Below are 24,944 nucleotides of genomic sequence, written 5' to 3'. Positions count from 1 at the left end.
ATTTATTGTGATGTATATTCCGTTAAATTTAGACTTTTTTTAAATGTAGATGTTTCAAAGGCGCACATCAGCGGCTTGTATATGTGGAGGCCTGGAGATGCTAAACGTGTTTATGTAAATTGCAGTCAATTATTGTGAGATTGACAATCTTTTGCATGACAATAACTGGCTGTCAAAATGTCATGATAGCCACAGCCCTACTCACAACTTGCTTTAATTTCAGGTTTGATCATAGAAGCATTGGGAGTAACATAAGACCATAGTAGCCTATACAGTTTTATATATTTTATGATGCCTCTTGCACTGAGATGCAGTGTCATAGACCACTCCTGCCACTCGGGAGCCCACAGTTGGATGCTACTATTAAATGTTTTGAAATCCCGTCTTCGAAAAAGCTGAAGGATCTTGACAGGCACACCTTGGCAAGGAGTCATTTCAATATTTCGTGTAGAACAGAAGTGAAGAGTTTCTGTCAGACAAGCCCTCTGTCATTCCTTTGTTGTGCAAGCCCCCATCCCCCCTGTCCATACTGATTGGCTCATCAATAAGTGAACAAGCCCCAGAGCAGGAGGTTCTCCTCTGTGTCTCACTCTTCCTTTCTTTCATTTCACTCACTCTCTTTCCATTTTTCTTAATGATATTGCCTTTGCTATCCTCCTCACTGTTATTTTTGCTTTTTCTCTCTTTGTACTCTGTTCCTTGTCTCTGCCTCTCTTTTGAGTTATTACTCTCAGTAATGTGACATTATGTAGGCCTATTGTCAACAGTGACAGTAAAACTAACAACTAACATGCCCTGTGTATACTATCTTCATGAAATCCAGCCACTAAAGGCCTGCCCTATCACTCAACCATCATGAAGCTACTTTCTTTGAGCATGTTTATTTTCAGTGGGATGAGATGGGATGCTTTGCTTGCTAGTGCTTACTCTCTTTTTGCGTAAATACTGTGTTTCCTTCTGCTATGGCGCATTTTCTGCACCAATAATTAACAAGGATTTATGGAGATGTGGTTTGGTTGGCCCAGCTCTATTGCATCACAAGCTACGCCCTCTAACCACACAGCGAGAGGGGCGTATTGTATCCCCGTATCCTGTGGGCTCCCAATGTCACGTGTCATGGGAAAGTTTGGAAGACCAGTACTGTGTGTGTGTGTGTGTGTGTGTGTGTGTGTGTGTGTGTGTGTGTGTGTGTGTGTGTGTGTGTGTGTGTGTGTGTGTGTGTGTGTCTGAAAGTTTGAGGAAAGGCATATCTAGGTCAGCTTTCTTTTTCAGTTAACATCTGGTGCATTCTGGAGTAGGGATTTCAGTGGAGGGTTGTGAAGGGTTTGGGTGAAGAATCCTGTTTTAGTTTAGAAAAAGGACAATTTCTAGTATTGTCAACTTTGTCAGATCTTCACACAGATGACAATCATCAAGCCCTCAATGTCCTATCTCGTAGTGTGTCATAACTCATAAAATGGGTTTCTCAGACAATATTTTTCTCTTGTATCAAGAGTAATTCAATAAAATTGAGTAATCAGTTGACTTAGCAACCAGTGTGAAACCAATCTCCCAGATATCAGATTTATATTGCATTACATAACACAAGCCAGATTAGGGTCACCCTACCTGTGTTACCCCCAGAAGAACTGAAAAAAACAGTACCTTGTAATGCTATGATTTCACTTGGAAAGGCCCATCACTGCCTTTTAGGGATGTCGTTTTACGACGACATGATTCAGTGCTTCAGTGTGTGTCAGTGTGACATAGACCTGGAGGAAACAGTAAGAGTTTGGGTTCTGGCAGGACAGAACATGACTCAAGCCAGTTATTGTAGGTTAGCTCAACTTTTGTGCAATTATATGTATTTATACTTGCAGGTTTTGCACAAAAAACAGGAACTGTCCGGAACCCCAGACCCTTGTCTAGACGTGTTGTTTGTCTGGTCTGTGCCTGTGTCTCTCTGCTTAGGTTTATATGCTTATCTGTGGGGATTGTGTGTGTGTAGGGCAGGGGGGTCAAACTCATTCCCTGGAGGGCATAGTGTCTGCAGGTTTTCTATTCAATTAAGCCCTAGACAACCAGGTGTGGGGAGTTCCTTACTAATTAGTGACCTTAATTCATCAATCAAGTACAAGGGAGGAGCAAAAACCTGCAGACACTCGGCCCTCTTTGGAATGAGCTTGACACACGTGCATTAGGGGGCCCACCCACGGTGCTCAGAATGACAGGAATCACATTTAGATTGTGATAATGCATCTTAACAGAACATGTAACTCATGTAATGAAGCAGCCAATAAAACTTCATTTTCAAATATTTGCCAAAATGCAATACCTGGGAAAACACCATTCAAAACAGCGCACCTGACAGTGGTTCCATATGTGGCAGAGATGAAAATCTATGGTAGAAACTTAGAAAGAAGGGAATCTAAAGATGCAACAACTATTATCGGTTTCAAAATGGATGTTTTGAGAATGGATACTTCCTCCTGCTCACATTGTAAAGTGGTGGGTGACACACTGATAGCCTGTTGCCTGCACTTGAATAGGGAATAGGAAGTGAGCTTCAATTACCAGTTGAGAAAAAAAAAATAGCATCTCTTTTCAATCGTGCACCAAAACAGTTTTTAACATGCGATTGCATTTCGAATTCTTATGAATGGGCTTATAAAAGCATGTTTTACTCCAGCAGCAACCAGCTGAGGAGCTGCAGGAGAACTCCTGATCAAAATTGTCTATGTATGCTGTGCGCGTGTGATAGTTGTGTTGGATAAATAAGATACATGATGACTAATGAAAATACACACAGGCCATTTTAATTTCACTAAATTCAGCCAATTAACCTATAGACCGATTAGCATGACGGTCAGATATATTTACATCGACTGGTATTTCCATCAATGAATAAAAAGCATTCTTTTGCGATCAGATTTTGGCCTGCTACAGTTTTATTTATCGGCTTTTCATTTTTTAATCTGCCAAAAGCCGTTAAATAGAAACCCTGGTGTGTGTGACCTTGTGTCTTCCTTCTCTGCTATGAGTGGAATTTCCCTCTGTTGTCATTTTCACTCCCGTCACTTAGTCCTTAGCTTCTCATTCTAACAAGATTCACTACATGCTTATACTCTTAGCCTTGCCTAAAGACAGGTCAGATAATAAAGGGGTGAGAATAGAAAGACTCCTACAGAGTTCCAGCAGTGTTCTAGGGAGGGATGACCCAGCCTGAAACAGGCTTCCCTTTAACAGCAGTCATGTGAGGAAGGAAGCAAGAAATACCCACTTCCCCCTGCCTGCTGGCCTGCCTGGCTCCTTACAGGCTGCATTAGAGCAGAGGGCTGTCTGCTGTCATGGATGACAGGTTACATACTGGTGTACTAGTGTACTCACTCCTATCCCATCATATATACTGTAGACCACTGTGTAGAGTAAGCTACAGTACCAGTCAAAGTTTTGGACACACCTACTCATTCAAGGGTTTTTCTTTATTTGTACTATTTTTGACATTGTAGAATAATAGTGACGACATCAAAACTATGAAATACCACATATGGAATCATGTAGTAACCAAAAATATGTTAAACAACTCAATATATATATTAGATTTTAGATTCTTCTAAGTAGCCACCCTTTGCCTTGATGACAGCTTTGTACACTCTTTGCATTCTCTCAGCCAGCTTCATGAGGAATGCTTTTCCAACCGTCTTGAATGAGTTCCCACCTATGCTGAGCAGTTGTTGGCTGCTTTTCCTTCACTCTGCGGTCCAACTCATCCCAAACCATCTCATTTGGGTTGAGGTCAGGTGATTGTAGAGGCCAGGTCATCTGATGCATCACTCTCCTTGGTCAAATAGCCCTTACACACCCTGGAGTTGTGTTTTGGGTCATTATCCTGATTAAAATAAATGATAGTCCCACTAAACACAAACCAGGTGGGATGGCGTATCGCTGCAGAATGCTTTGGTAGCCATGCTGGGTAAGTGTGCCTTGAATTCTAAATACATCATTGACAGTGTCACCATCACACCTCCTCCTCTTCCATGCTTCACGGTGGGAACCACATATGCAGAGATAATCTGTTCACTTACTCTGCGTCTCAGAAAGACACGGCGGACTCAGACATTTGGACTCATCAGACCAAAGGATAGATTTCCACCGGTCTAATGTCCATTGCTCGTGTTTCATGGCCCGAGCAAGGCTCTTCATCTTATTGGTGTCCTTTAGTAGTGGTTTCTTTTCAGCAATTCGACCATGAAGTCCTGATTCACACACTCTTCTGAACAGTTGATGTTGAGATGTGTCTGTTACTTGAACTCATTTATTGAAGCATTTATTCGGGCTGCAATCTGAGGTGCATTTAACTCTAATTAACTTATCCTCTGCAGCAGAGGTAGCTCTGGGTCTTCCTTTCCTGTGGTGGTTGTTGTGAGAGCCAGTTTCATCATAGCGCTTGATGGTTTTTGCGACTGCACTTGAAGAAACTTTCAAAGTTCTTAATTTTCCGTATTGACTGACCTTTATGTCTTAAAGTAATGATGGACTGTCGTTTCTCTTTGCTTATTTGAGCTGTTCTTGCCATAATATGGACTTTTACCAAAGAGGGCTATCTTCTGTATACCGCCTCTACCTTGTCACAGCACATCTAATTGGCTCAAACGCATTCAGAAGGAAAAAAAGCTGTCATCAAGGCAAAGGGTAGCTACTTTGACGAATCTCAAATATAAAACATATTTTGATTTGGTTAACACTTTTTTGGTTACCACATGATTCCATGTGTGCTATTTCATAGTGTAGATATCTTTACTATTATTCTGCAATGTAGAAAATAGTAAAAAATAAAGAAAACCCTTGAATTAGTAGGTGTGTCCAAACTTTTGACTGGTACTGTATATGGAAATTCTAAAAGGTGTTCACTGTTCACATTTGCAGAATCTTAAATATAAGCTATGTACACATTCCGGCACTATAGGCTACTTTCTATTCATGCAGACTAAACCAAATACTCATGAATGTAAAGAACACAAAGAAACAAACTACTTTCATATAATTTAGGCTACATATGAACACACAGCATGCGGTAATGCTGTGATGAGTATGGGGAGGGAGATAAACTGAAGAGGAGGAGAGAAGGAGTGGTGAGAGAAACCCATCCTTCTCCATTTTACAGCACAATGAAGTGGTGCAGCCCGTCTCCCACCCCTTTACGCCACGTGGTACGATCCAGACCAGTGTCGGAGGTATTTAAATCCTGGAGCCTGAAGCTTGTGCTGTTCGTGTACAGAAAACCGTCCTAATCCAGGAAGCAGCACAGACACAGAGACAGAGAGGAGGGGGGAAGGAGAGGAAAAACATACTCAGTGCAAAACGTGACCGAGTGGGAAAAAGAGACCGTGATAAGAGGATCAGAGAGCGAGAGAAGACACAGTGAATCCCGCTGCTGCAGCATATGTGAGGGTGAGGGCACCCTGTCACTCTCTGTCATCACTCTCTCTCCACGTCTTCTGTGTCGGCGGGGGAGGGAGCAGCAGCCGTCCCGGGCCTGGTGGCATGTCCCAGCATCCCACAGGAGCTCACGCAAGCCCACCGCACGCACCTCCACCACGACCGTGAGGTACTGTAACCGCAACCACACCAAGAGAGATGAGTCTTGTGTTTATGTTCCCTCAGAGTGATGATGTAGCCAGCTATCTTATCCTTAGTGGATAACATGGCCATGTTGTTAGTGTGCTAGTTGTGTGGTGGAGTCCGTTTCTATATTGTACCTTGCTCCACTACTTCTGAGACAGGAGCGGGATATACACACATACACATTGAAAACACAACACACATGGAGGCACCATCAGTCGATAGAGCAGGAAACTACCCGGCCAGTCTGTCGCTAGTATTGCCGGTCTCAGTCTCTCGACTGGGGTGACGCTGTGTGTGACTCCACAGGGCTGTATGTGTTTTGGTGAGGGGTAGATCTCCTAAGAGAGAATTTTGCCTGTGTGTGATGACAGCTGATATTCGTGACGTAAGTAAAGTTGCAATGACCTTTCAAAAGTCCTCCATTCATGTAACGATCGTCGTTGGTGGAAGGAAGAGTGGACCAAAGCGCAGCGTGGAAAGTGTGCATGATATTTATTTTCAAGAAACACTGAAACAAAAATAACAAATCCAAAAACGAAAGCGAACAGTTCCATCAGGCACAGACACTAAACAGAAAATAACACCCCACAAATCCCAAATGAAAAATAACAACTTATATATGATCCCCAATCAGAGACAACGATAGACAGCTGCCTCTGATTGGGAACCACACTCTGGAAAAAACAACAAAGAAATAGAAAACAGATTTTCCCACCCGAGTCACACCCTGACCTAACCAAACATAGAGAATAAATAAGGATCTCTAAGGTCAGGGCGTGACAGTACCCCACCCAAAGGTGCAAACGTGAACCTATGGTGGGCACATGTAGATGACATGTTGTCTTTATATGTAGATTATATTTTGGTTTTATATTTCATATTTGATTGATGATTAGGCCTATGACTTTTGATTCCACTTTGGCTACCTTGCACCATATTGCCCTCTCTTGCTATATCTTAAACTTTATGCCCTTGTGCAGATCTTCTCTCTAAACAATATTCATGATAGTTTGAATGAGTTGAGTAAACTACACTGTTGTTAGCTTCTCAGTCTGTACTGTACTGTCCCTGGAAGACTCTCCACATAGTTCACCTAGATCCAGTCCACTTTGTACCACTGGTCAACTAATCATCCAAACCTCTGATTAGTGAATCAGGTGTGCTGGTGGTGGAATACATGACATGAACTGGTTAGGGGGAGGACAGGTTTGAGAAGGGAAAGACTAAATGGACTTTTCTGACCAACATCCCATTGACAGCCTGTCTGGCCAAAACTTAAAACGGACTCTAACCTAACCTAGAGACAGCAGGTGTAGTAGAGAGAGTCGAAAACCGCAGGTCCGGGACAAGGTAGCACGTCCGGTGAACAGGTCAGGGTTCCATAGCCGCAAGCAGAACAGTTGAATCTGGAGCAGCAGCACGACCAGGTGGACTGGAGACAGCAAGGAGTCATCAGGCCAGGTACAGTGCCTTGCGAAAGTATTCGGCCCCCTTGAACTTTGCGACCTTTTGCCACATTTCAGGCTTCAAACATAAAGATATAAACCTGTATTTTTTTGTGAAGAATCAACAACAAGTGGGACACAATCATGAAGTGGAATGACATTTATTGGATATTTCAAACTTTTTTAACAAATCAAAAACTGAAAAATTGGGTGTGCAAAATTATTCAGCCCCCTTAAGTTAATACTTTGTAGCGCCACCTTTTGCTGCGATTACAGCTGTAAGTCGCTTGGGGTATGTCTCTATCAGTTTTGCACATCGAGAGACTGACATTTTTTCCCATTCCTGCTTGCAAAACAGCTCGAGCTCAGTGAGGTTGGATGGAGAGCATTTGTGAACAGCAGTTTTCAGTTCTTTCCACAGATTCTCGATTGGATTCAGGTCTGGACTTTGACTTGGCCATTCTAACACCTGGATATGTTTATTTTTGAACCATTCCATTGTAGATTTTGCTTTATGTTTTGGATCATTGTCTTGTTGGAAGACAAATCTCCGTCCCAGTCTCAGGTCTTTTGCAGACTCCATCAGGTTTTCTTCCAGAATGGTCCTGTATTTGGCTCCATCCATCTTCCCATCAATTTTAACCATCTTCCCTGTCCCTGCTGAAGAAAAGCAGGCCCAAACCATGATGCTTCCACCACCATGTTTGACAGTGGGTATGGTGTGTTCAGGGTGATGAGCTGTGTTGCTTTTACGCCAAACATAACGTTTTGCATTGTTGCCAAAAAGTTCAATTTTGATTTCATCTGACCAGAGCACCTTCTTCCACATGTTTGGTGTGTCTCCCAGGTGGCTTGTGGCAAACTTTAAACGACACTTTTTATGGATATCTTTAAGAAATGGCTTTCTTATTGCCACTCTTCCATAAAGGCCAGATTTGTGCAATATACGACTGATTGTTGTCCTATGGACAGAGTCTCCCACCTCAGCTGTAGATCTCTGCAGTTCATCCAGAGTGATCATGGGCCTCTTGGCTGCATCTCTGATCAGTCTTCTCCTTGTATGAGCTGAAAGTTTAGAGGGACGGCCAGGTCTTGGTAGATTTGCAGTGGTCTGATACTCCTTCCATTTCAATATTATCGCATGCACAGTGCTCCTTGGGATGTTTAAAGCTTGGGAAATCTTTTTGTATCCAAATCCGGCTTTAAACTTCTTCACAACAGTATCTCGGACCTGCCTGGTGTGTTCCTTGTTCTTCATGATGCTCTCTGCGCTTTTAACGGACCTCTGAGACTGTCACAGTGCAGGTGCATTTATACGGAGACTTGATTACACACAGGTGGATTGTATTTATCATCATTAGTCATTTAGGTCAACATTGGATCATTCAGAGATCCTCACTGAACTTCTGGAGAGAGTTTGCTGCACTGAAAGTAAAGGGGCTGAATAATTTTGCACGCCCAATTTTTCAGTTTTTGATTTGTTAAAAAAGTTTGAAATATCCAATAAATGTCGTTCCACTTCATGATTGTGTCCCACTTGTTGTTGATTCTTCACAAAAAAATACAGTTTTATATCTTTATGTTTGAAGCCTGAAATGTGGCAAAAGGTCGCAAAGTTCAAGGGGGCCGAATACTTTCGCAAGGCACTGTAGTCCTGACGCATGGTCCTAGGGCTCTGGTCCACCGAGAGAAGCGAGAGAGAGAGAGAGAGAATTAGATAGAGCATACTTAAATTCACCCAGGACACCGGATAAGACAGGAGAAATACTCCAGATATAACAAACTGACCCTAGCCTCCCGACACATTAAAGTATTGCAGCATAATTTCTGGAGCCTGAGACAGGAGGGGTCTTGTGACACTGTGGCCCTAGGACTAGTTCCCTGGACAGGGCCAACCAGGCAGGATATAACCCCACCCACTTTGCCAAAGCACAGCCCCCACACCACTAGAGGGATATCTTCAACCACCAACTTACTACCCTGAGACAAAGATTTCCCCCACGGCACGACCCCGAGGGGGGCGCCAACCCGGGGGGGCGCCAACCCGGACAGGAAGATTATGTCAGAGACTCAACTAGGCGTCGACCGATTTATGATGTTTCAACGCCATGCTTCACAGTAGGTATGGTGTTCTTTGGATGCAACTCAGCATTCTTTGTCCTCCAAACACGACGAGTTGAGTTTTTACCAAAAAGTTATATTCTGGTTTCATCTGACCATATGACATTCTCCCAATCTTCTTCTGGATCATCCAAATGCTCTCTAGCAAACTTCAGACGGGCCTGGACATGTACTGGCTTAAGCAGGGGGACACGTCTGGCACTGCAGGATTTGAGTCCCTGGCGGCGTAGTGTGTTACTGATGGTAGGCTTTGTTACTTTGGTCCCAGCTCTCTGCAGGTCATTCACTAGGTCCCCCCGTGTGGTTCTGGGATTTTTGCTCACTCTTCTTGTAATAATTTTGACCCCATGGGGTGAGATCTTGCGTGGAGCCCCAGATCGAGGGAGATTATCAGTGATTTTATGTCTTCCATTTCCTAATAATTGCTCCCACAGTTGATTTCTTCAAACCAAGCTGCTTACCTATTGCAGATTCAGTCTTCCCAGCCTGGTGCAGGTCAACAATTTTGTTTCTGGTGTCCTTTGACAGCTCTTTGGTCTTGGCCATAGTGGAGTTTGGAGTGTGACTGTTTGAGGTTGTGGACAGGTGTCTTTTATACTGATAACAAGTTCAAACAGGTGCCATTAATACAGGTAACGAGTGGAGGGCAGAGGAGCCTCTTAAAGAAGAAGTTACAGGTCTGTGAGAGCCAGAAATCTTACTTGTTTGTAGGTGACCAAATACCTCCACCATAATTTGCAAATAAATTCATTAAAAATCCTACAATGTGATTTTCTGGATTTTTTTTCTTCTCATTTTGTCTTTCAAAGTTGAAGTGTACCTATGATGAAAATTCATTTAATTTTTAAGTGGGAGAACTTGCACAATTGGTGGCTGACTAAATACTTTTTTGCCCCACTGTATATCCACATAATTTTCCTCCCTCACGATGCCATCTATTTTATGTAGTGCACCAGTCCCTCCTGCAGCAAAGCACCACCACAACATGATGCTGCCACCATGTGCTTCACAGTTGGGATGGTGTTCTTTGGCTTGCAAGCCTCCCCCTTTTTCCTCCAAACATAACAATGGTCATTATGGCCAAACAGTTAGATTTCTGTTTCATCAGACCAGAGGACATTTCTCCAAAAAGTACAATTTTTGGCCCCATGTGCAGTTGCAAACAGTAGTCTGGCTTTTTTATGGTGGTTTGGAGCAGAGGCTTCTTCCTTGCTGAGTAGCCTTCAGGTTATGTCGATATAGGACTCGTTTTACTGTGGATATAGGCCTTTGTACTGGTTTATTCCAGCATCTTCACAAGGTCCTTTGCTGTTGTTCTGGGATTGATTTGCACTTTTCCCACCAAAGTGCGTGACAGAATGTGTCTCCTTCCTGAGCGGTATGACGGCTGCGTGGTCCCATGGTGTGTATATTTGCTTGTTAGGTCTGTATTGTTTGTACAGATGAACATGGTACGTTCAGGCATTTGGAAATTTGTATTTCAAGGTACGCCTTGAAATACATCCACAGGTAAACCTCCAATTGACTCAAATGATGTCAATTAGCGGAAGCTTCTAATGCCATGACATAATTTTCTGGAATTTTCCAAGCAGATTAAAGGCACAGTCAACTTAGTGTATGTAAACTTCTGATCCACTGGTATTGTGATACAGTGAATTATAATTGAAATAATCTGTCTATAAACAATTGTTGTAAAAATTACTTGTGTCATGCACAAAGTAAATGTCGTTACCGACTTGCCAAAGCTATAGTTTGTTAACAAGAAATTTGTGGAGTGGTTGAAAAATGAGTTTTACTGACTCCAACTTAAGTGTATTTAAACTTCCGACTTCAACTGTATGTCAAGTAGAGGCACTATGGGCTCAAGTACATCTGCCTCTCCAGGCACCCATATTGGTAGGATGTGTGTATATGCCTCCTAGTTCTAAGGTGTCCTATCTGGATGACTTATGCACGGGGTTTGACCAGGCCACAGATAGTAACAAGAGATCTATTTATCTTGGGTGATTTTAAAATAAATTGGAAGGATCATAATAATTCAAGTAGAACTAAATTAATGAGATATGCCGAGAGCTGTGGTTTGAAACAAATGGTTAAGGACACTACTAGATCCTCAACTAAGTTCGGTCACCGTTCGGATACAGTGGTTATCGAAAGTATTCACCCCCCTTGACATTTTTCCTATTTTGTTACCTTACAACCTGGAATTAAAATACATTTTTTGGGGGGGTTGTATCATTTGATTTACACAACATGCCTACCACTTTGAAGATTCAAAATATTGTTTTATTGTGAAACAAACTCGAAATAAGCCAAAAAAACTGAAAACTTGAGCTTGCATAACTATTCACCCCCTCAAAATCAATACTTTGTAGAGCCACCTTTTGCAGCAATTACAGCTGCAAGTCTCTTTGGGTATGTCTCTATAAGCTTGGCACATATAGCCACTGGGATCTTTGCCCATTCTTCGAGGCAAAACTTCTCCAGCTCCTTTAAGTTGGATGGGTTCTGCTGGTGTACAGCAATCTTTAAGTCATACCACATATTCTCAATTGGATTGAGGTCTGGGCTTTGACTAGGTCATTCAAAGACATTTAAATGTTTCCCGTTAAACCACTTGAGTTTTGCTTTAGCAGTATGCTTAGGGTCATTGTCCTGTTGAACCTCTGTCCCAGTCTCAAATCTCTGGAAGACTGAAACAGGTTTACCTGAAGAATGTCCCTGTATTTCGCACAATCATTAATTCCTTCAATTCTGACCAGTGTCCCAGTCCCTGCCGATGGGAAAAACATCTCCACAGGATGATGCTGCCACCACCATGCTTCACTGTGGGGATGGTGTTCTTGGGGTGATGAGAGGTGTTGGGTTTGCGCCAGACATAGCGTTTTCCTTGATGGCCAAAAAGCTCAATTTTAGTCTCATCTGACCAGAGTACCTTCTTCCATATGTTTGGGGAGTCTCCCGTATAACTTTTGGTGAACACCAAACATTTTTCTGGACACTCTTCTGTAAAGCCCAGCTCTGTGGAGTGTACGTCTTCAAGTGGTCCTATGGACAGATACTCCAATAGCCGCGGTGGAGTTTTGCAGCTCCTTCAGGGTTATCTTTGGTCTCTTTGTTGCCTCTCTGATTAATGCCCTCTTTGCCTGGTCCATGAGTTTTGGTGGTCAGCCCTCTCTTGGCAGGTTTGCTGTGGTGCCATATTCTTTCCATTTTTTAATAATGGTGTGCTGCACGGAGTGGTGCTCCGTGGGATGTTCAAAGTTTCAGATAGTTTTTTATAACTTGTTTGGAGAGCTGTTTGGAGAGCTGTTTGGAGGATATTGTGAGTAGACAAATATGAGAGTATATGGACAATAATGATCTGATCACAGCCAATCAGCATGCTTATCACAAAAAACAGTCCACTAACACTGCATTGGTTGACATGACTGACCAATGGCTTAATGCTATGGATAATGGCATGTTTGTGGGTGCACTATTTTTAGATTTCAGTGCAGCATTTGATTTAGTGCATCATTAAATTATTTTGACAAAATTACTGCTTTATGGATTTAAGGTAAAATTTAATATCTAACTGACCGGAAACAGTCCACCTACAGTTGAAGTCGGAAGTTTACATACACTTAGGTTGGAGTCATTAAAACTTGTTTTTCAACCTCTCTTTAAATTTCTTGGTAACAAACTATAGTTTTGGCAAGTTGGTTAGGACATCTACTTTGTGCATAACACAAGTAATTTTTCCAACAATTGTTTACAGACAGATTATTTCACTTATAATTCACTGTATCACAATTCCAGTGGGTTAGAAGTTGACATACACTAAGTTGACTGTGCCTTTTAAACAGCTTTGAATATTCCAGGAAATGTCATGGCTTTAGAAGCTTCCGATAGGCTAATTGATATCATTTGAGTCATTTGGAGGTGTACCTGTGGATGTATTTCAAGACCTACCTTCAAACTCAGTGCCTCTTTGCTTCACATTATGGGAAAATCTAAAGAAATCAGCCAAGACCTCGGAAAATTGTAGACCTCCACAAGTCTGGTTCATCCTTGGGAGCAAGTTTCAAACGCCTGAAGGTACCATGTTTATCTGTACAAACAATGGTATGCAAGTATAAACACCATGGGACCACGCAGCCGTCATGCTGCTCAGGAAGGAGACGCGTTCTGTCTCCTAGAGATTTTATTTTTATTTTATTTTTTATTTCACCTTTATTTAACCAGGTAGGCTAGTTGAGAACAAGTTCTCATTTGCAACTGCGACCTGGCCAAGATAAAGTGTAGCAATTCGACACATACAACAACCCGGAGCTACACATGGAATAAACAAAACATACAGTCAATAATACAGTAGAACAAAGTAAAATAAAAAGTCTATATACAGTGAGTGCAAATGAGGTAAGTTAATGAAATAAATAGGCCATGGTGGCGAAGTAATTACAATATAGCAATTAAACACTGGAATGGTAGATCGGCAGAAGATGAATGTGCAGTTAGAGATACTGGGGTGCAAAGGAGCAAAATAAATATATACCAGTATGGGGATGAGGTAGGTAGATAGATGGGCTATGTACAGGTGCAGTGATCTGTAAGCTGCTCTGACAGCTGATGCTTAAAGCTAGTGAGGGAGATGTGAGTCTCCAGCTTCAGAGATTTTTGCAATTCGTTCCAGTCATGGGCAGCAGTGAACTGGAAATGAATGAGATGAAAGTGCTTTGGTGCGAAAAGTGCAAATCAATCCTAGAACAACAGCAAAGGACCTTGAGAAGATGCTGGAGGAAACAGGTACAAAGGTATCTATATCCACAGTAAAACGAGTCCTATATCGACATAACCTGAAAGGCCGCTCAGCAAGGAAGAAGCCACTGCTCCAAAAGCGCCATAAAAAAGCAAGACTACTGTTTGCAACTGCACAATGGGGACAAAGATCATACTTTTTGGAAAAATGTCCTCTGGTCTGATGAAACAGAAATAGAACTGTTTGGCGATAATGACCATCGTTATGTTTGGAGGAAAAAGGGGGAGGCTTGCAATCCGAAGAACACCATCCCAACTGTGAAGTACGGGGGTGGCATCATGTTGTAGGGGTGCTTTGCTGCAGGAGGGACTGGTGCACTTCATAAAATAGATGGCGTCATGAGGGAGGAAAATTATGTGGATATGTTGAAGCAACATCTTAAGTCATCAGTCAGAAAATTAAAGCTTGGTCACAAATGGGTCTTCCAAATGGACAATGACCCCAAACATACTTCCAAAGTTGTGGCAAAATGCCTTAAGGACAACAAAGTCAAGGTATTGAAGTGGCCATCACACAGCCCTGACCTCAATCATATAGAACATTTGTGGGCAGAACTGAAAAGTGTGTGCGAGCAAAGAGGCTTACAAACCTGACTCAGTTACACCAGCTCTGTCAGGAGGAATGGGCCAAAATTCACCCAACTTATTGTGGTAAGCTTGTGGAAGGCTACTCAAAACGTTTGACCCAAGTTAAACAATTTAAAGGCAATGCTGCCTAATACTAATGAGTGTATGTAAACTTCTGACCCACTGGGAATGTGATGAAAGAAATTAAATCTTAAATAAATCTTTCTCTCTACTATTATTCTGACATTTCACATTCTTAAAATAAAGTGGTGATCCTAACTGACCTAAGACAGGGAATATTAACTCAGATTAAATGTCAGGAATTGTGAAAAACTTCCGACTTCAACTGTATATCAATTGGTAGTTTTCTTTCACTCATGCTTTAAACTGTGGAATATCAACAGTTACAGCAAACTCTACAAGTAGATCTGGGAAATATCAGGGAGTGGGTTTTCAGGAACAAACTTGTTTTGAACGCCAAGAAAATCAAGGTTATGTTGGTCTGTTCCACCAGGAAAAGGCCAACACAGCATGGGGATGCAATTAAGTATGGGGGGAGTACAAATTGAGGAAGTGGCAGAAACCAAACTACTTGGGGTTACACCTAGACAATTGCTTATCATGGTCATTTCAAATAACTCATCTATGTAAAAAAAAATAATGTAAAAAAATTAAATGCATGCATGATCAGAAGGATAGCTAAATATTTACCGGGAAAGCATTAATTGAGAGTCAGGGGAAATACTGTTCTGTGGTCTGGGGACATGCATCAGCAAGGGAAATTAGGAGGCTGCAGATTGCACAGAACAAAGCAGCAATGATTGTTTTAAGGTGATGTGATGATTATGTTGTAGTCATGCACAATGCTCTTAGTTGGTCATCATTCAACAAGACAATTGAAAAAAATATGCTTATTTTATTTCACAATGTACACCATTTAAAACGGCTTAACTCCATTCACATCAGTATTCAATTGGTAAGAGACAGACATCCAGTCAATACTAGGAATAGATTGTTCACCATCTGTGTTATCCCAGCAGAAAAGAGAAATATGCAAAATAACATTTTGATTCAGAACAATAAAGAAATATAATCATTTTTCTGAGCAAACCAGAAACCTTTCAATATATACATTCAATCAATACTTTAGAACCTTTTAAATATAAAACATTGGAGGTTGTGCAGGACTATGGCAGATGAAGGAAGCAAACTATCATTTCAGATTGTTAAAGTATTTATCTGGTCAATATGTCAGTGTATTATGCCTGTTGTGTGTAACAGTGTTATATGTGATTTGTATTATAAATTGGATTTTAATGTTTAAGGACATTTGGAAGATTAGTCCAAATGAGGACTAAAAGAGATCCTAATAAAATAAAATCCTCTTGCGTTGTGAATGAATTAGATGAGGGTATCTGAATTTACAGTCATATCACTGTTTATTCTGTGCATCATACTTTTTACTAGGACTATATCGTAGTTTGCATGAAGCACAGTAGTCTATTTTTCTGCTTTCTGAGATCACTATAGCTCCTTTAAAACTAGCCCCTCTCTGTTCTTATCCAGAACAACCACTAACTAGGCTTTAAGCTGCTGTATAGTGTTGTGTGTTCTAAATCAGGGTCACCCATATTACAACTCCTATCCTCTGGGCCACTGTGTCTGCAGTCTGCACTAGTTTTATTACACCATTACTTTGTAGTAGCCCACCACCCCAGTGATGTACAGTGCATTCGGAATGTATTCAGACCCCTTAACTTTTTCCACATTTTGTTACATTATAGCTGTCACGAGTTACTAAGAGTGGAAGGTAGGAGTCAAAAATCCCAATCTATACGCAATACCCCATAATGACGAAGCGAAAATAAATTGAGATTTTTTTTGCAAATGTAATTAAAAAAATTATAATAAGTATATATATAATAATATACAGTTGAAGTCGGAAGTTTACAAACACCTTAGCCAAATACATTTAAACTCAGTTTTTCACAATTCCTAACATTTAATCTGAGCAAAAATTCCCTGTCTTAGGTCAGTTAGGATCACCACTTTATTTTAAGAATGTGAAATGTCAGAATAATAGTAGAGAGAATGATTTATTTCAGATTTTATTTCTTTCATCACGTTCCCAGTGGGTCAGAAGTTTACATACACTCAATTAGTATTTGGCAGCATTGCCTTTACATTGTTTAACTTGGGTCAAACATTTTGGGTAGTCTTCCACAAGCTTCCCACAGTATATTGGGTGAATTTCGGCCCATTCCCCCTGACAGAGCTGGTGTAAATGAGTCAGGTGTTTAGGCCTCCTTGCTCGCACACGCTTTTTCAGTTCAGCCCACAAATGTTCTATAGGATTGAGGTCAGGGCTTTGTGATGGCCACTCCAATACCTTGACTTTTGTTGTCCTTAAGCCATTTTGCCACAACTTTGGAAGTATGTTTGGGCTCATTGTCCATTTGGAAGACCCATTTGCGACCAAGTTTTAACTTCCTGACTGATGTTGCTTCAATATAGCCACATCATTTTTCTTCTCATCATGCATTCTATTTTGTGTAGTGCACCAGTCCCTCCTGCAGCAAAGCACCCCCACAACATGATGCTGCCACCCCCGTGCTTCACGGTTGGGATGGTGTTCTTCGGCTTGCAAGCCTCCCCCTTTTTCCTCCGAACATAACGATGGTCATAATGGCCAAACAGTTCTATTTCTGTTTCATCAGACCAGAGGACATTTCTCCAGAAAGTACGATCTTTGTCCCCATGTGCAGTTGCAAACCGTAGTCTGGCTTTTTTATGGCGGTTTTGGAGCAGAGGCTTCTCTCTTGCTGAGCGGCCTTTCAGGTTATGTCGATATAGGACTCGTTTTACTGTGTATATAAATAATTTTGTACCTATTTCCTCCAGCATCTTCACAAGGTCCTTTGCTGTTGTTCTGGAATTGATTTGCCCTTTCACACCAAAGCACGTTCATCTCTAGGAGACAGAATGCGTCTCCTTCCTGAGCTGTATGACGGCTGCGTGGTCCCATAGTGTTTATACTTGCGTAATATTGTTTGTACAGATGAACGTGGTACCTTCAGTCGTTTGGAAATTGCTCCCAAGGTTGAACCAGACTTGTGGAGGTCTAGAATTTTTTTTCTGAGGTCTTGGCTGATTTATTTAGATTTTCTCATGATGTCAAGCAAAGAGGCACTGAGTTTGAAGGTAGGCCTTGAAACACATCCACAGGTACACCTCCAATTGACTCAAATTATGTCAATTAGCCTATCAGAAGCTTCTAAAGTCATGGCATGATTTTCTGGAATTTTCCAAGCTGGTTAAAGGCACAGTCAACTTAGTGTATTTAAACTTCTGACCCACTGGAATTGTGATACAGTGAATTATAAGTGAAATAATCTGTCTGTAAACAATTGTTGGAAAAAGTTACTTGTCATGCACAAAGTAGATGTCCTAACCGACGTTCCAAAACTAGTTTGTTAACAAGAAATTTGTGGAGTTGTTGAAAAACAAGTTTTAATGACTCCAACCTAAGTGTTTGTAAACGTCCGACTTCAACTGTATATATACCTTATTTACATAAGTATTCAGACCCTTTGCTATGAGACTCGAAATTTAGCTTATGTGCATCCTGTTTCTGTTGATCATTCTTGAGATGGTTCTACAACTTGAGTCCACCTGCGGCTCACACCTTTCTAAATGAGGTCCCACAGTTGACAGTGCATGTCAGAGCAGCAACTAAGCCATGAGGTCGAAGGAATTGTCCGTAGAGCTCTGAGACAGGATTGTGTAGAGGCACAGATCTGGGGAAGGGTACCAAAAATTGTCTGTAGCATTGAAGATCCCAAAGAACACAGTGTCCTTCATAATTCTTTAATGGAAGAGGTTTGGAACCATCAAGCCTCTTCCCAGAGCTGGCCGGCTGGCCAAACTGAGCAATCGGGGGAGAAGGGCTTTGGTCACGGATGTGACCGAGAATCCGATGGTCACTCTGACAGCGCTCCAGAGTTTCTCTGTGGAGATGGAAGAACCTTCCAGAAGGTCAACCATCTCTGCAGCACTCCACCAATCAGGCTTTTATGGTAGAGTGGTCTGATGGAAGCCACTCCTCAGTTAAAGGCACATGACAGCCCGCTCGGAGTTTGCCAAAAGGCACCTAAAGGACTATCTGACCATGAGAAACAAGATTATCTGGTCTGATGAAACCAATATGTAATTATTTGGCCTGAATGGCAAGCGTCACGTCTGGAGGAAGAAGGCTATAACAACAACAAAAAACTTGTATTATTTTTCTTAATCTTTTATTTTAATTGTATTTTTTTTTAAAAATGTATTATTATTATATATTTTAACTTATTTTTTTAAGCCTGTCACATATGTGAATGTGGAATGTGTTTTGTTGGTTGATTGAAAAACAAGAAAACTTAATAAAACTTAAACTTAAATTGAAAAAAAAAAGAATAAGGCTATAACAGCAAAATGTGGAAAAACTAAAGGGGTCTGAATACTTTCCGAATGCCCTGCCGACCTAGTGTTGTTCGTATGAGAGAGCCTGCAGTAAACACTTACAATGGGCCTGTCTGCCTGTGGTGTTGTGAAGTGTTGCGTTTCCCCTCTGATATAAAATATAATAAATAAAGTCCCATAAATTACAAATATAATACCAAATCCCGTTTAGGGGACGTAGTACATTCAAGTGTGCTGAGGTGGTAGTACCATCAACCACTGCAGTCTTGTCTAAATCTGCCTACTTAGACATGTTGCTTTACCCCAGAAGTCTAGCAGCATAGTTGAAGGCTTTCAGTTCCAGTAGATGTCAGTGGGTTGCTTTGCTTTAGTCTCCCAGTAGGCCTAGTTCTGTGATGAGATGCATGTGATGACATGTATTATCTGAAATAGTCCCATAGAATTATACCTACGGAGGAGCGGCTTCTATGGATAAACTTTGAATGTCTTTGAACTTCAGAGTTGGCTTAACGTTGGACCAGGGAAGCTAGCTAGCTGACAAGCTTGTGTGTGCAGAACGGCACCAGAATTAAAAACACGTCTTACCTTTTTGTATTTAATAAATCCAATGTGAAATGTGATAACTATAGTATGCCTAACTAGCATTGAAAAAGTGAATCCATTCTTCTCGAATTAAAAATCTCACTCCCTATCTTCTGAATCACACTTGTAGCGTCAGTAGGCCACAGCTATGCTTCACTGTGGGAAATCCATTGGAGAGAACATCATGATGATACGAGTATTTTGATAGAATATAGTTTATTATCATTTAATAAATGTAATGTGCATAGGGTGAATCTGACTGTGCTGATGATGACATAGTGGCCATGCTTAGCACTACTGAATGAGCCCGTTGTATTAATATGATACATGGAGGAATGGTACTGTTTGTGTTTAGCCTTATTCAATAATACTGTGTATTACAGAGCACATAGGACTGTAGTGTGGTGGTGATGATACTGACATGAATGGACAGTCACTGTAATGGAGGCCAGAGTCTGTATGTCTGTGTTTGTGATGAGTCCAGTTGCTCTGGCATCTTTCATGGGGTGATTAGGCGTAGCAGAGCATGCTGTGGGACACACTCATTTACAGGGCTTGTCTGTCTTAAAATGTAACCCTCTGCATCTCAGGAGTCCCCTCCAGTATAAAGGCCTTATGGGATCATCATGCCAAAGCAGCATTCTCTGAAAACACACACACACACACACAGTTTAGCAAACTATCACGTGGCTCTTGAGCTCATCGCTCATCTTTTGGTTACTAATCTCTCTCTCTCTCTCTGTATTCAATGGGACATACACAGTGGGGTCTTTGTTCTCTGCCTGCCTGCCTGCCAGTGTAGTGTGTACTCTCTCACCCAGCAGCGTCCGTCTCAGGGGAAGGTTCTGTTATTGTGCTCCTCCCCTCAACCTCTCCTCCCCTCTCTCCAGACCAGGTCTCCATGGCAACGGGTGTCTGGCATCTGACAACATTTATCTTGTTATTGAGCATCCATCTGAATGACCCTTAGGGTGGGCTATATACCACAAAGACTACTGCCACACACACAGACACCACTCCTCCTGCTGCTGCCTGACACACAATGCAGTGGGCAGCCAACAGAGACACGGCTCAAAGGGCCAGCAGTGCTGTGGAGAGACTAACACACCACTGAAGCTGTCATACTGTAGGGAAGCTCCTCTGTGCTGTATGCAGAGCACAACACTGCTGCTGAGAGACGAGGCTGTAGTTGAGAGAGAAGAGGGCCGGAGTGGAGTATACTAGTGTAGTCCCATGTTGGAGGTGATGGCACAAGAGTTGTGGCTGTGAAATATCAGACAGTGTTTAAATGTTGCAAATCCATGCAATAACAACTCACTCCGTCTGCCTCTCCCTCCCTGTTGTTTAACTTTGTTTTTTTCTTTTTTGTTATGTTTATTATTTGTTGTTTAACACTGCCTAACTCTCTCTATCTTCCTCTCCACCGCTCTCCCTCCATCTAGATCTGCGTGGTGTAGCAGGGCAGGCCAAGCCCCTGAATCCTCAGCGCTCCCTCCCTGGGACACCCATCAGTCACACACTCAAACACTTCCCCATCAACCTGCGTACATCCATGGACGGAAAGTACAAGGAGATCGCTGAGGTGAGATCACAGTGACACAGTGGTGTCAACAGTGGTGTAAAGTACTTCAGTATAAATACTTTGAAGTACTACTTAAGTAGTTTTTTGGTGTATCTGTACTTTACTTTAGTATTTACAGTGGGGCAAAAAAGTATTTAGTCAGCCACCAATTGTGCAAGTTCTCCCACTTAAAAAGATGAGAGGCCTGTAATTTTCATCATTAGGTACACTTCAACTATGACAGACAAAATGAGAAAAAAAAATCACATTGTAGGATTTTTAATTAATTAATTTGCACATTTTGGTGGAAAATATGTATTTGGTCAATAACAAAGTTTATCTCAATATTTTGTTATATACCCTTTGTTGGCAATGACAGAGGTCAAACGTTTTCTGTAAGTCTCCACAAGGTTTTCACACACTGTTGCTTGTATTTTGTCCCATTCCTCCATGCAGATCTCCTCTAGAGCAGTGATGTTTTGGGGCTGTTGCTGGGCAACACAGACTTTCAACTCCCACCAAAGATTTTCTATGGGGTTGAGATCTGGAGACTGACTAGGCCACTCCAGGACCTTGAAAGGCTTCTTACGAAGCTACTCCTTCGTTGCCCGGGCGGTGTGTTTGGGATCATTGTCATGCTGAAAGACCCAGCCACGTTTCATCTTCAATGCCCTTGCTGATGGAAGGAGGTTTTCACTCAAAATCTCACGATACATGGCCCCATTCATTCTTTACTTTACACGGATCAGTCGTCCTGGTCCCTTTGCAGAAAAACAGCCCCAAAGCATGATGTTTCCACCCCCATGCTTCACAGTAGGTATGGTGTTCTTTGGATGCAACTCAGCATTCTTTGTCCTCCAAACACGACGAGTTGAGTTTTTACCAAAAAGTTATATTTTGATTTCATCTGACCATATGACATTCTCCCAATCTTCTTCTGGATCATCCAAATGCTCTCTAGCAAACTTCAGACGGTGATTTTCGGTGATGTTCTGGATTTTTTTCTTCTCATTTATGTCTGTCATAGTTGAAGTGTACCTATGATGAAAATTACAGGCCGCTCATCTTTTTAAGTGGGAGACCTTGCACAATTGGTGGCTGACTAAATACTTTTTTGCCCCACTGTATATTTTTGACAACGTTTACTTAACTACATTCCTAAAGAAAATGATGTACTTTTTACTCCATACATTTTCTCTGACACCCAAAAGTATTCATTACATTTTGAATGCTTAACAGGACAGGAAAATGGTGCAATTCACACACTTATCAAGAGAACATCCCTACTGGCTCTGATCTGGCGGACTTACTAAACACATGCTTCGTTCGTAAATTATGTCTGAGTGTTGGAGTGTGCCGCTGGCTATCCGTGATTTTGAAAAACAAGAAAATGGTGCTGTCTGGTTTGAATTTGAAGTTATTTGTACTTTTACTATTACATTTCCTTTTGATACTTAAGTATATTTAAAACCGAATACTTTTAGAATTTTACTCAAGTAGGGTTTTACTGGGTGTCATTTACTTTTACTTTAGTCATTTTCTATTAAGGTATCTTTCCTTTTACTAAAGTATGACAATTGAGTACTTTTTCCACCACTGTCAAGCACTTTCCAAATACGTGTGTGTGTGTGGTGTGTGGTGTGTGTGTGTGTGTGTGTGTGTGTTTGCGTGCGACTGCATGTGTTGGATGTTTGTGTCGGTGTTAAATGTTCATGATGTTTATGTAAGTTTGTGTATTGTAATGTTAAGTAAACTCTTCCTGTGTGTGTAATGTGTGTGTGTTCTAATGTTTATTTGACTCTCTGTGTATCTCTCAGGAGCTGTTCACTCGTAGCCTGACGGAGAGTGAGATGCGCACCGCTCCTTATGAGTTCCCTGAGGACAGCCCCATCGAGCAGCTGGAGGAGAGACGCCAACGCCTGGAGAGGCAGATCAGCCAGGACATCAAGTAGGGACACACACAGCAGCAGACATGCACACTCACATACACACCAACACAACTCCCCCGTACACACCCAAACACCCTCCTATGATGAAAATTACAGGCCGCTCATATACCCACAGGCACACAAGCACCGTCAACAGCTTCCATCATGTCGCTTTTAAGCAGGCCAGCTGACTAACATAAGTAAACAGCTAATGGAGTCAGTCAGTAGCATTCGCATCCTGGTGTTCCAGCCTGTTCCACCCACAGGAGAAGGGGGGGGGGGTTCTGTCTGGGTTGATGGGGTGTGATGGCCTGTGCCACTGAGCCAATCTCAGGGGGGATCTGACACACTTAGGAATCCTTGCTCCACTCACCGCAGCAGGGTCATGTGACCAAGGTATACCAAGGTATACTGTCTGTTCCACTGCTAACTGATCATGTTTCTCTGTTTGTCCCATTTCATCTGACCACCCTTCACACCCTGATCCCCTTTGTGTGTGTCATGTGCGTTACTGTTGTTCTCTTGTGTGTTTTGTTTGTGTAACTGGATTTGAATCCTCTCTGTCTTTCTTTCTGTGCTTGTGTTTAAATGTGTGTATGTGCCGCCCCCCCCCCCTCCTCCCCCTTCCTTGTGCTTTGTCTTACCTGTACCCCTCTGACCTGGCCTTGCTGCCATGCACTCCGCACCACGCCAGGCTTGAGCCAGAGATCCTGCTCCGCATCAAACAGGAGTTCATGAAAATTGACAGCGCTGCCGACCTAGAGTGAGTGAGCTGTACTTTCAGTCTCTCTCTCTATCTTTTGCTTTTTCCTAACAATCTTGTGAATGCATAAGTTCAAGTTTTTACCTGTACGTATGTACAGTCCTTGGCGCTCATTTTCTGAAGAGTTTAATTTTAAATGTATCATTTTGTTATATATTGAGAATGTTCCACTCCAACAACAAAATATGAGTTCCCTGTGTGCTGCCCCCTACTGATGATGTATAGTCATCACAGGTGATGTTGAGTCATTTTATTTATTTAACCTTTATTTGACTAGGCAAGTCAGTTTAGAACAAATTCTTATTTACAATGACGGCCTACCCCGGACAAGGCTGTGCCAATTGTTTGCCGTCCTATGGGACTCCCAATCAAGGCTGGATGTGATGCAGCCTGGATTCAAACCAGGTACTGTAGCGACACCTCTTGCACTGAGATGCAGTATCATAGACCACTGCGCCACTCGGGAATCCATCTGAGGTGCAGGGCTGATATTCAGTCCAAAAAGATCATGAAACAACTTATTTCTTCAATAACATCTCAGTAGTCTGTTACACTTTAATAAAGTACTGCAAATTACTTTAGAAGGTAATCTTTCAAAATTCTATTGAGTGATGCCGCGTAAAACAATTGGTGAATTAGCCGCCTCCTGTAAGGCGGTATCTGCATAGCAAACGTAGCCTATCTGACAAGGATGTCGGTGTTGTAGCATGCCACCAGCATATCTCCTTCTCTCTCTCTCTGGTGCTAGGCCAAAGGTTATCTTCCTTTATACAGTACCATTCAAATGTTTGGACACACCTACTCATTCAAGGGTTTTTCTTTATTTTACTATTTTCTACATTGTTGAATAATAGTGAAGACATCAAAACTATGAAGTATCACATATGGAATTTAAAAAAGCATTAAATATATTTTTGATTTTAGATTCTTCAAAGTAGCCACCCTTTGCCTTGATGACAGCTTTGCGCACTATTGGCATTCTTTCAACCAGCTTCATGAGGAATACTTTTCCAACAGTCTTGAAGGAGTTCCCACATATGCTGAGCACTTGTTGGCTGCTTTTCCTTCACTCTGCGGTCTAACTCATCCCGTACCATCTAAATTAGGTTGAG

General features: G+C 41.8%; 1 protein-coding gene across 3 annotated transcripts in view; it reads left to right on the top strand.

The window, feature by feature from the left end:
• The window catches only part of LOC110494343 (AMP deaminase 2), an 86,072-nt gene that overhangs the window by 38,169 nt on the left and 22,959 nt on the right, over positions 1 to 24,944 (top strand). For 2 of the 3 annotated variants that reach the window (XM_036950419.2, XM_036950420.2), the window contains exons 2-4: positions 21,023 to 21,162; positions 22,959 to 23,089; positions 23,764 to 23,832. In XM_036950419.2, the coding sequence (XP_036806314.1) occupies positions 21,023 to 21,162; positions 22,959 to 23,089; positions 23,764 to 23,832 (340 nt within the window). Of the gene's footprint in view, positions 1 to 5,124; positions 5,588 to 21,022; positions 21,163 to 22,958; positions 23,090 to 23,763; positions 23,833 to 24,944 lie in introns of those variants that run through there. The other variant, XM_036950421.2, reaches the window with a different exon arrangement.

This window comes from Oncorhynchus mykiss, chromosome 17 (genome assembly GCF_057628025.1).
Source record: "Oncorhynchus mykiss isolate SJ-2025 chromosome 17, ASM5762802v1, whole genome shotgun sequence".
NCBI classification, from domain to species: domain Eukaryota; kingdom Metazoa; phylum Chordata; class Actinopteri; order Salmoniformes; family Salmonidae; genus Oncorhynchus; species Oncorhynchus mykiss.
This window is presented reverse-complemented; position numbering and strand designations above follow the sequence as displayed.